Source organism: Elgaria multicarinata, chromosome 1, assembly GCF_023053635.1.
Source record: "Elgaria multicarinata webbii isolate HBS135686 ecotype San Diego chromosome 1, rElgMul1.1.pri, whole genome shotgun sequence".
NCBI classification, from domain to species: domain Eukaryota; kingdom Metazoa; phylum Chordata; class Lepidosauria; order Squamata; family Anguidae; genus Elgaria; species Elgaria multicarinata.
The window spans coordinates 130,846,219-130,858,712 of record NC_086171.1 but is presented as its reverse complement, the minus strand read 5'-3'; the positions used below and the strand labels follow the sequence as shown (position 1 = coordinate 130,858,712).

The 12,494-nt window shown below is 42.4% G+C and overlaps 1 protein-coding gene across 1 annotated transcript in view; it reads right to left on the bottom strand.

Annotated features, from left to right (window-relative positions):
- Positions 1 to 12,494, bottom strand: part of TTLL7 (tubulin tyrosine ligase like 7) — a 59,201-nt gene that overhangs the window by 31,197 nt on the left and 15,510 nt on the right. The window contains exons 7-12 of the mRNA XM_063136931.1: positions 11,671 to 11,835; positions 10,932 to 11,090; positions 7,050 to 7,144; positions 2,700 to 2,847; positions 2,511 to 2,584; positions 163 to 298 (exon numbers count right to left, since the gene is read on the bottom strand). Coding sequence (XP_062993001.1) covers positions 163 to 298; positions 2,511 to 2,584; positions 2,700 to 2,847; positions 7,050 to 7,144; positions 10,932 to 11,090; positions 11,671 to 11,835 — 777 coding nt within the window. The remainder of the gene's footprint in view (positions 1 to 162; positions 299 to 2,510; positions 2,585 to 2,699; positions 2,848 to 7,049; positions 7,145 to 10,931; positions 11,091 to 11,670; positions 11,836 to 12,494) is intronic.

Here is a 12,494-nt window from a genome sequence, read left to right as displayed (position 1 = left end):
TTAGCATCATAGCCTGGGGCAAGTTGGACTGGGGGAGGTAGTCGAGGAATTCTACTGAAAAATTCCACAGTACTTTTATTAAGAAAAGAATGGCCTCTGCATCTTGGCACAGACTGGGTAGGTGGGTGAACATTGGGCATCAACGAATATACTCATGGGTACCTTCATCTTTTTCAGAGGGTTGTTCAACTCCCGTTGCAGTGAAGCTGCTCTCCCAGCAAGGAAGGTCTGAAAGGCAGCGGCTAACAAACCTTCATATTTTTCAAGTAGCAGCTTGTCGTCAGGAGGGTAAATACGTCTACATTTTTAATAAAAGAAGGAGAGCTATGAAATAAAGACAGGCTCCAGAACCCACTGAAGTCATCTCCTATACGCACTATAGTAAAATGAACATGAGTCACATGAGAACAGAGGAGCATAGCTTCAATTTAATTCAAAGGGGTGTGTATATGAGATTATCCCAGGGGCAAATTGTGAAAGCTCTAATACACTGTGAAAGCTCTAATTCTAGTTAAGTGACTGTATGTGTGATTTCACCAGGGAGGGGTGGGGTGGGGGGTAGCAGTTACCAACCATAAAAGCAGAATAGTGCTTGCCCTTCTGTGGAAATATGGAGGGCTAAGTCTCTGAATACTCACTGAAATGTCAACTGCAGGTATGCACGAGACATGAAATATTAATAAAAGATTGCATTCATAATTCAGAAGCATAAACTGAGGTTAAGAAGCAAGCGATGCTACAAAAGGGAATGGGGAGTCCCATTAGTTGCCTACACTTTCTTTGGGGGGAAAACCCAACCTGTCAGTCATGTGCCATTTCCTGCTTTCCATCAGGCTGGGGTGAGTGCCTACTTCTTCATGCTTTGCATGTTACCAACACTATTGTCCAATTGCCCCAGATCAGACCAGCCTATACAGATAGAGTGGCCAGAGCGGCAAGTTTCAAACTGTGGGGCTGGGATCTATCTTTCCCACTGATGTTTACAAAATTGCTGGGGTCACTGCGGGAGGAGATGGTGAAAAGTCTATTCCACTGCCTCCCTCAGAGATCCTCCGCCAATTCGCGGCAGTGAGGAAAAGCAATCTTATATAAGATTACGGTAGTGTAAGGCTTATTACTTATTTATTTATTTATTTATTTATTACATTTTTATACCGCCCAATAGCCGAAGCTCTCTGGGCGGTTCACAAAAATTAAAACCATAATAAAACAACCAAGAGGTTAAAAGCACAAATACAAAATACAGTATAAAAAGCACAACCAGGATAAAAACCACACAGCAAAATTGATATAAAATTAAAATACAGAGTTAAAACAGTAAAATTTAAATTTAAGTTAAAATTAAGTGTTAAAATACTGAGAGAATAAAAAGATCTTCAGCTGGTGACGAAAGGAGATTCCAGGGCTAGGCTAGATCTTTACTTACATGTTAAGTTTCCCTCTACACTGCCTAAACCAGTCTTCCTCACCCTGGTGCCCTCCAGATGTTTTGGACTACAACTCCCAGCATGTCTGACCATTGGCCATTCTGGCTGAGGCTGACTGGGGTTGATGTCTGAAAGCACAAGGCTAGGGGAGTTTGCTTAGATCATTTTGAGTTATGGTGTCAGCTCTAAGTTAATGGGAGATAAAAAAGCTCCATCAGACGGGGGAAATCACGCTTCTCTGCTCCTGTTTTCATTGCTCGTTACTTCCTCTTTTGAAAGAGGAAGTAAGCTATGTCCACAAGGCCCAATCAGTCCGCCATTCTAATTGTGAGGCTTCTCCTGCACACAGCAGGAGATAACAGCAACTTCCATGTTTTAAAATATATTGGACTTTCTGAGGGGTTTTTTGTCATATGAGGAAGTCCAGAAGGGGCACAGGAGGCAGACGATGTCGTGAGACGGACCCACAAAAATCCGCGAGCACCCAGCAACGAGCGTGCAATAAACACTCATCTGATGGAGCTCAAAGAGAGGTGACAGCTTGAACCTGACTGCCAAGGGACTGGAAGCTAGGATGGCAATCCCCTAAAGCTGGGTAAATAAACCATGAGTTGCTGGGAGTTCCACTGGCCCCAGCCTAGATTTGACAAAGAAGTGGGGGCAAGAAGAGAATGAACAGGAGGAGGGGGCATTGCTAGTGGGTAGCAACTTCTCAGCTTTGCCAATGGTTTAGAATAGGATGTGCAATGACACGAACCGTGGTTAATGCTAACCTCCCATCTTAACCATGAATTAAAACCTGAGAGGGGAAATTCACTTTGGAGAAGGAAAAGAAGTGCCCATTTCTGAGGAGGACTCCTGATTTTACAGTCACACCAGAAGTAGATCTTGCGACTGCTGATAGGGTCCTTAACCCAAGAAATTGGTAATATGTCGAAGCTATACTGATGGTTCTCAGCGCCACCTTCTGCCATTCACAGGAAGGCATCTTGGCAAAAATGTGATTTTAGCTCATCGGTTTCCATTACAAAGCAACTGAATCCAAGATTTATTTTGAATTGAAAGCCAGGATTACACAATTACCTGTAATTTCCCATGTGCCTGTTTTCATGTTCGTCTTTGGAGATCTGCCTGCGGACTTGTGCAAGTCTCTCTTTCTAGAAATCAAGAATATTTAAGAAGTGATTGAAAACATTCCCTGGAGAAAAAGGACAGAAAATGTGGCTTCTCAATTTATTCAGATGTTTATTTCTTTTTTTAAAAAAAAAATACCAGTTCCTCTCTCCTCCTTTCCAAGGAGCGACGTTGTTTCTCCCAGTCAGAAGACACCGGCGAGAGCCTTTTCATTGAGCTTTGGCCATAAAGTCTCTTCTGAGCTTCTGCTTTTTGCTTGGCTAAATTTTTTCTTTTATCGCTTGGCCTGAAAGCGAAATTACAGGCAGACAGGAGGATAAGAAAGCCGGACAAAGAAGGTTTCCATCAAACAGGCTTGGCCTGGGCTCCTGTGTGTTTTAACAGCAACTTAGTATGCAGGAGTCAACTGGGAAAACTTTTCGAGGCGTGGCAATAACCAATGTCACCTGCTCATGACCAGGATTGGGAGGGCTCTGAGCAAAATGTCCCTCCAGGGCAGGGGCCTCCCTCCTCATAACACCCCTTTTCCTCCAACTCCCATCAGCAGGTGAGTGAGCAGCAGCAAGAGCAGCAGCTCACGCCTCCTTTCCTGGAGCACAGCGCTTTCCACTGCTTGTCTGACAGTGAGAAAAGGCAAACCGCTACCTAGAAAGCAGCATGGCCAGCTAGGACCCAGCCATCCCCTTGGGGAAGGGCAGGTGAGCAAGCAATGGCCACCGCTCCTAGTCACCCTCTGTGTCCACTTGCCTGCTCCAGGGGATGAACCAGCAAGTGAGCAGCAGTGGCGGAAAGGAGACCGCTGCCACTTCAACCCCCTTCAAACCATGAACACCGCCTGGGGCAGATGGACGGTGGGGAGGAGTTGCAGCTGCCACCACAGCCACAGTGGCAGGGTGTGGAGGAACCCCACCAGAGGGAGCCAAACCGTGGCCTGGAAGCCAAAGAGATAGTGGTGCAGGTGCACTATGCTGACTTCATGTCGGCCCTACTAATACCCGCATATCAATTTCCCGTTAAAGGCGCAGGACAGGAGCTGGTTTCTCAGAGTTTATGAAGAAAGGAACACAAGCCTCCAGCATACGGAATTGCTAGTTTTTTACAATGGTAGGTGCGTGCATTGAACGGGAGGTGAAATGGAAAGCAGAACAAGAACCATGCAGCTGGATGTTGAAGCTTAAATGGAAATGATGGCAAAGCAAATTCAGGCCTAATGTACAGCACAGACAGCTAAGTTTTATACTGTCTGGTTTCCTTTCATTTAATATTCAGCACAAAATAAACGAGACCCAATTCCTCCATCCTTTCCTGGCAGCTTGTGGAAAGATCAACCAGGGTAAACTGCGATGGTTCTGTAATCTGTTGGTTCTTTTTTCTACAACACTGTACCAATTGCTCTGTTCTGATGGTTTTGTCGTTGTGTATGTTGAAACAATTAAAATTAAAATGTTTTAAAAGCAAAACAAGTTGGCAAACCTACTATCAAATGGATAAGGAGACTGTTATTTGGATAACTAAAGCAGGGATGGAGGAACAAGATTTTTAAGGCCATACTGTATAAACCTAAAGGTGGGAGCTCTGGCTGTCAGATTCTATTGGAAGACCAACTAGCTCTCCGTCCACCTTATTCCTTGTGGTATCCCTCCTGCTTGCTGTTGAGACACATGTCTCCCCTGCCTCTTCCTTGTCTCTCTAGAGCATTACATGTCCTTTCTCTTCCTTTGTCCTCAGCTGCCTTGAGCTGCAAAAGAGTACATGTCCCCTGTGGGTAGAAACAGATTTTTTCCTCATCTGCTGCTGCAGCGAAGGTACTCCCCAGACTGCTACTCTTAGTAGTAAGGCCAGCCATCTTAATTTTATAGATATATTCAATTATCAAAAAAAAAAAAAACCCTGCCCCTTTAAGACCAGTCTTAAGGCTATCTCACGTTGGCTCCATCTCCACAAAGCTAGGAAATTGAAAAATTAGGCTAATGCCTTAACAGATGTGCCCCATAATCAGAAGTGATGTTGTGCAATGTCACAAATGTACCTGTTTACTACTTACCCTCCATGCACCCCCACTTTTCCTGTGTCATTCAGGCCCTAATCCAGATGGGGAGGATGGAGTGCCTGGAACCAGCAAAGATGTCCCACATAGTCCTAGTCCTGTATTGCTTTATGAATCATCTGACCCTTACTGTATTGCTAGAAGAATTCTCCTGTAAGTTTACCCATGCCTGATTGTTGCTTGTAAGCAAGCACAATTTGTGGCATTGCACAATATCATTCCCGACATCTATTAAGGCATCAGCCTAACCTTCCATTTCCTGGCTTGAACCAACATGAGATAGCCTTAAACTCTGGTCTTAAACCAGTAGGTATTTTGATCATTGAATTTCCCTGGTTTTTGAAAAGGAAATTTAGTACAATGTTCTGAAAATAACAAAAACACAAACAAGTCATTAAGTGAGTTGATGTGTATAAATGAATAGATACATTCCCGTATATTCAGAATAGCTTACTATTCCAGCACAACCATTTTCTTTTCTTCTCTTTAACATCAAAATTTCATCGCTCATCTCAATAGACAGTTCCCTGCTACCCTTTCCCCACTGTCAGAATGCTGTCAGGAACAGTGGAACTCCGAACACTAGAATACTGGCAGCAGTCTAGCTTCAGAGTGAAACTGAGCATGCCCATGATAACTTTGCCAGCAGTGAAGCAATGGAAGGCACACCACCTCAACAAGCCTGAATAAAGCACATCAGTAGTTTCCCCAAGAATCTGAAAGAAATATATATGCTGAGCCACATCATGAGTAAAAAGTATCATGTGTCAATTTTCAGCACATTTTAACTTGCTGTAGCTGTGGTAATTTATGTAAGATCACTTGGAAATTTTGCACAATTGCAGAACTCATCAGATAGAATATGGATGATCTGTCCAAGAAATTGTGAAGAAGGGTGGATCCAGGATTGGAGAAAGGGAGGACAGCTTAGCAGAGGAAACAAGAGTAGGCTGGACCAGAAGGGGGACATTTCCAGTCTTCAGATAAAGTCTTCAGTGAATGTAAGAATTGGAGGAGAGTTGGAAAGGATCATGGATGGGGATGTTTGTGCCTTGTTATAATTAGTGGTTTTAAAACCAAGCATTTTTATTGCATCTGGAGTCTTTTCTTACAAGAAATAATTATGCAACTAATCAGTTCATTTCAGGAGGAGATGAAGCCAACTATAATTCTTCTCCAGTTCTAGCTGATAATCATATACTTATTAAAAATAAAGAAATAAACAACTTACACCCTGCATGAGAGGGGGCTGAAAAACGTTTACAAATAAAAGCACTTGAAAATGGGAGACAATTGCTCAAAGAGTCAGTTTCCTCTCATTTATTAATCACTCCTTCACAAATTGTAAGGCACTGAACTAATCTAAGTGAGTGTGCATATCAGAGGGAGATTTTGGATTCAAATGATGCAAGATGCCAAAAAGCTCATATTAGCCAAAGTACTTAGATCTCAATCCAAACAGCACAAAAATATCCCTGAATTAAAATAAAGAAGAAAGTCTAGACAGCTCCCAGAATCATATTAGTAGAACTAGAAACTCAAGATTGGATTTGATCCATTACAGCAAATGGATCACTGTTTGGCAGTATACATTGTAGGGGTGGGGCTGATCTGGATTGGGACCGCATCAGGTGGGAAAGTGGGAAAGGCCACCTACCCCTGATTCTACAGACCCAATCTGGATTGGTACCCCTGCACATACTCTAGACTAGAAAAGAAAAAAAAATAGCCACTAGCTTTGCCTTTAAAGTAATGTGTGCTTTGGCCCTTAACTGTACCGACAACTGAGAAAGAAGCAATTGCTTATAGATGCCAATCGTAAACATGTTTTCCTTCTGACATTGCACCCTTGATGATTCCCATGCAAACCTGTTGTCGGAATGGTTCACACAAGAAAACTATACACCGATAAGCTACCTTGGTGTGCCAATCCCTTGCTTGCACTATTGCCACAATCTATTTGAATGGAAATCCGATGGGTCTCACTCAGTGATCTTAAAGAACCCAAACAATGTACCATGACAAAAGGGGCATTCCCCGTTCCAGTCTTAGCCATTTTCATCTTCACAGAGGATAGTCAAAAGTATGCCTCCCTGCTTATTGTTATTTATTTATTTCAGATAAAACTCAGAGATGGAGATTAGAGACAAGAATATGGTAATCTTCTGGAATCTGCTGCCTGATAAAATTGCTTCATGTTGCTTCATAATAAGGGCTGCCCGGGGAAGGCTTTAATCTGCTCTCTGCTAGCACATCCTCTGGTGAGGGGAATGATGCTAAATTTGGCTCAAATGTTGACATCAAAGGAATTTAACATAAATCACAGTTTTTCCAAAGAGAATTTTTCATGACTTTGGGAAGTCAAAATGTAAACACATCCCTGTTTTGTACTGTATTTATTAATCATAGCAAAAGGAAACAACTGGAAAACTTAAGTTTACCTTATATTGAGCAGCTTTAACGCATTCAGCAGAACACCTTTTTTCACATCATAGTCTATCTTTTGGTCAGTACCAAAGCTTGGGGCTCGATTAATCTGAAAAAATGAAAGAGGACAGAATATCTCCAGGAATGTTTAATCCACAAAGTAGTAACTGAAAATTAAGCACTCTCTCTCATGCCTCTGTATAAACTATATATCTAATCCCCAATTTCTCCCTCTCCCTTCATATGTGTGTGTACACGCACACACCTCCATGTGTACTTGGATTCCACACAAAGTCAATCTCTTAACGGACAATTCTTTGTGTTAATAAGTATATTGTTCCCTTTATAAACTAACGTTTATAACATTAATTTGATAAATAATAAATTTCTCTGCAACTTATCCATCTTTAGGTTGGTTGGGTTTTTTTAGTTTGGTTGAGTTAGTAAATTATTTTGTTAGAATAAATGGGAAATTGTGTTAATAAGAACTGTATTTTAAATTAGAGCGTCATAATAAACCACATTTTTTGTTTTACCTGAAATGCCTACACCTCCCATCATGCCTTGGCCGGAGCAGCCATCTAAACTTCAAAAACAATCAGGACACACAGCACCTTTTCTACCAGCTAAAAAAGATGCAAACCTAAGAATACGTTTTCAAAATATCCCCAGCATTACCATATAGTATTTGCTTTGCTTTCCCCCCTCCTCCTCCTCCCTCCCAATCCCCTTTCCTTTTGTGTCATGTCTTTTAGATTGTAAGCCTGTGGGCAGGGACTGTCAAGAAATACTTTTGTAAGCTGCCGTGAGAGCCTTTTTTGGCTGAATGGCGGCATAAAAATCCTTAAATAATAAATAAATAAATAAATAAATAGTAGGGAAGCGGATCTCAGTGGATGTGTGTGTTTTATTAAATTCTTAAAAAATACTTAAAATCCCAAATTTCATGTTTTTAGATTTTTCTGGTACATTGTACAGCCAGACCTATCATTGTGCCAAATTTCAAGGTACTACCCAGCGTTGCCTGGGCCCAAGATATATGTCTGTGGGGTAATCATCTTAAAGTAGCAGGCCAGTGGTGCTAGGCCTGGGAGTTAACCTTTAAATGAATTAAATACATTCCTTTCTTTTTCTCTCTCTCTCTCACCATGAGGGAGCAGGCCGGTTGACTCACATTAGCTTAGTCCTTGCCATCAGCGACAGGCCCAGAGCTGCGTCCCCTTGTGCTCCCAATGGAGCCTAGTACCCAGGGCAGCCAGCCCAGGCGCTCTCCATTTAGGCCCAGGATGGTGAGCCACTTCCAGGTGATGGCTGCCAAAGCCTGATAAATCTTCCATCCTACCCAAGGCATGCTGGGAGTTGTAGCATAAGCCTAGGTCCCTGAATAATATGATGGAAGACAACTGGAGAGCAGGACATCTTAGTTGTGGCACCCTGCTTATGGATTTCTTTTTCCCGGCAGGCTTGCTTAGTGACAGCATTAATGGCTTTTAAGTGCCAAGTGATTTTTTAAAAAATAAGTAAATTTCCAAGTCCTTTTAACTTGATGAGATTTTTTATGCTGAGTTTTTCCCCCCGTTATAACAAAACTACAACATTCCCAGACAGATGCAAGAATTACTGAATAAAGTTTATAACTTTTATGTAAAAGCCTGTTTATACCATTGAAACAGAAGAGTGAATGGAGGAATGACTGACAGCTGAGGCTGGAATGGAATGGTGGGCGGGATGAGTGGCAGTTGGGGAAAGTCAGTTAGAAGGAGAACAAAGACAGTTAGCCAGAGGTCAGGAAAGTGGGGGCTGAGTTAGGACTGAGAGATAGTGACGTGGTTTGCTAACCCATGCTTTAATTAAAATCAGACACTTTACATGCCAGTACTACAACTCCCAGCATGCCTTTGGCAGCCCGCAGGTGCCCACATCCTCTGAGAGGTGCTTCCCTCCTCTCATTGCCGATGCTGCTCCTTGATAGAGGATTGAGGAGGAGGAGTACAAAGGAGGGGAAGTAAGCAGCTGTCAGTGGACACGCCCAACTCCAGCCAAGTCCTGCTGGGCCTGCACTCCTTGCCCACCAAGTGGTCCATCAGGAGCTTGTACTGAAGGGTCAGGGCTGGCCCACCTACTTACTCCCCTTTGTTCAGCCTTTTTCTGGGCACACGCAGAGTGCTTCCGTTCCCTCCCTCTTAAGGATGAAGGCTGCTTGTGTTAGCCTCAGGGAGAGGTTTCATCTCTCTGATGAATGTAATGTGCCAAGGGTTAAAAGATGGCTTCTCTGCCAAAGGGTGGCTACAAGTGGCTACATGCCAGATTTGCATTCCTTAATGGTGGACATCATGTCCTAGCAGACAAAGGGAAAAACTTTCGACCAATAGAGCATCGAATGTAACCTATGACTCATTGAGATTGTTCACCTTAACTTGAAAATTGAATGTAACTTAACTTGCTAATCCAGAACTGACCAATAGAAAGGTTAGAAAGAGACTAACACCCTCTTGTAGTCAGGGCCTATATATACTACGAGATTCCTTTGTTCTAGGTGCCTCTATTTTATGGAACTGGAGAGTGGCCCCATACTGCAGTATTGGAAGTAAATGGATTAAGTGTATTCTCCAGCCTCATGTGTTTGATTGGCTATTAACGCGCCAGGGAAGCAGGCCTTAAAATCCCTGGTTGAGGGCCAACACTTGTGTGCTTCCCCCAGTGTCTGAGAAAACAACGATATCAGGATGGGGTGCCTTTGAGCATGTACAGAGTTTGGCCTCTCAAAATTACGCTGTTGTATCTAGTTATGATTTTAAAACCATACATGGCAGGTGGGACGAGGCACCACAAATGGATGCAGTCGATTTATGTGGGTTGTTAACCTCTTTGTGGAATTGGGTTGACTGCTCGACACTGACCTTAGAAATCATAACGGCTGCCAAAGGCTGGTAAGTCTGGGCTCCCGCCCAAGGCATGCTGAGAGTTGTAGGCGTAAACCTAGTTTTTTTATTAAATTCTTTAAAAACACTGAAAACCTCAAATTCATGTTTTTAGGTTTTTTCTGATCCATGTACACGAAGACCTGTCTGGGTGAATAGCATTAAGGCAGTATCATATGTGGACATTTTGGGACATACGTGACACACACATACTTTCCACTTTATAGGTAGAGATACCACATGCAACTACTACTCCCGTGTGGATGCGCAGAACGTCATCAAGCACTGAATCAACACTGGAACCTCAACATTCTAAAGCACTGAGCCCTGCCTGTAAGTTATCCAGCCGGCTGACTGGAAAAGGTGCCAAGTGTCATGAAGGGACACGTTTGGATCTGTTCAACATGTAACCGCAAAGACCGTACAGCTCTCCAAACAAATGTATTCATGTATTGGTTAAATAGAGGTGCTGACATTTCCCACTGAAAAGTCGATGAAACAAGCTTGACAAGATCGCTCCGCTTGAAAGAGAACATTTTGCCTTTCTTCCACTAGATGGCGCAAGCTAATTCACCTTTAAAATGTGATGCGAGTCCCTATTCGGAATCTGCAGCCGCCTGCAACTTTCGGGGAGCGAAAGGTCATGAGAGTGTAGCTAGGGAGAGGAGAGTGACATTTCTTGCTTTATTCTTAGATTCTAAGGCTTAGAACAACTCTCAAAAGTGAGAGAAGTGGCTAAAATTTTACACCCCAGACTATTTTTATGGCAAATTTCTAGACCTTGGTACTATGATCCAGAAAACCCAATCACACATACGCAAGCACAGGATTGCACGCAGAGAGCAATTTTTGACTTTTTGGAAGAACACACATCTTCTTCTTTCCCACAAAGGTATTATATGCAGGCAGGAGATTGGCTAGCATTTCTTGATGCTCTTGTAGCTTGATTAAGAATTATTTTTTAAAGCAGCTTACCTCTAGGAGCCATGGCTTGAGTTTCCTGTCGAGGAGAATATCAAACCCCAGAACTTCAAAGCAAACACTGTCACTTCCTGGAGACTGGCCTGGTCTACACATACGGTAGGCGTGAAGGACATGTGGCTCTGCTACTATGAGTGTCTTCACCACTAATTCCTGGGGGATTGTGTAGAAAGGAGGGATAGCAGAGCATTATTATTATTATTATTATTATTATTATTATTATTGTTGTTATTATTGTTGTTGTTATTATTATTATAAGATCACAGCAAGCCCATTCAAACATATTCAGATAGAGAAACAAGATTGACCAGGAAGAATTTAAGGATCTAATCAACAGCTGGTTTCACTCTAAATCACAAGGGCACAAGAATAAATAAATTTTAGGGGTTTAAATCTGAACTGCCAAAGCATTCTGGCAATTTTGTTCAATGCATTTCTCAGGCACCTGGAACAACTTGTTGTTGTTGTTGTTGTTGTTGTTGTTAATTGTTCACCTTCAATGCATGCAAAAGTCTTGCCCCCAAAGAATGAGACTTTATTTTTTAAAAAACACAATTATCAGGTGTCCCTCTCATAATTTTATTTGCATTTTTTTTTAAAAAAAGCATGAACTCACTACAGAATGATGCATTAAAAGCCAGATTATGTTCCAGTCCATGCCGAGAGGTGAGGAGTACTGTTAATATGCCAACATAAACATAAAAACAGCTATTGCAAATTAGTTTTCTCTTACTGAAATATCATTCCAGAATTTGGAAACGTCAAGCTGATTTGTTTGCAGAAACTCAGTAAACCACTTTATAGAGCGCTTACTGCCTTTATCTTCTGTTTCATCCCGTTCAAAATGCTCGTTATGCTTATTCACAGAGTAGTTGGTCAGGTGCATATACAGCTGGCTCTAAAAGGAAAGCAAGGCAGAAAAGGGTCCCTGAGCTACGGATGCGGAAAAGTCATTTTAAAACCTGGGGTGGGGGAGAGAACAGCAGCAAGGGAATAAGATCAAAACCTTCACAAGGCAGAACTGCAGACCTGGGACAAGTGCAAAGAGCGACCAAAATGATCAGGGAGCTGGAGCAACTCTCATACAAGGAAGGTGTATAGGCTTTAGGGTGTAAAAGTGAGTAAGGGTGGGACAAGATAGAGGTATATAAAATGAATCACAGCGTGGAAAAGTTGATAGTTCTCCCTCTCCCATAATATTAGAAAGCAAGATCATTGAATGAATCTATATGGTAGGAGATTCAAGACAGATAAAAGGAAGTGCTTCTTCACACAACACATAGTTAAACTGTGGAATTCACTACCACATGATGTAGTGATGGCCACCAGCTTAGACAACTTTAAAAGGAGGTGGGACTAGACAGATTCACAGAGAAAAAGGCTATCGAAGGCTATTAGTCCCGATGACTATATGCTACCTCTGGGATCAGGGATACTATGCCTATGTACACTAGTTACTTGGGAACAGGAGTGGATAGCTGTTGTGGGATTCTCGTCCTGCTTGTGGGCTTCTCATACACATCTGGTGGGCCACTGTGGGAAAGAAGATGCTCAACT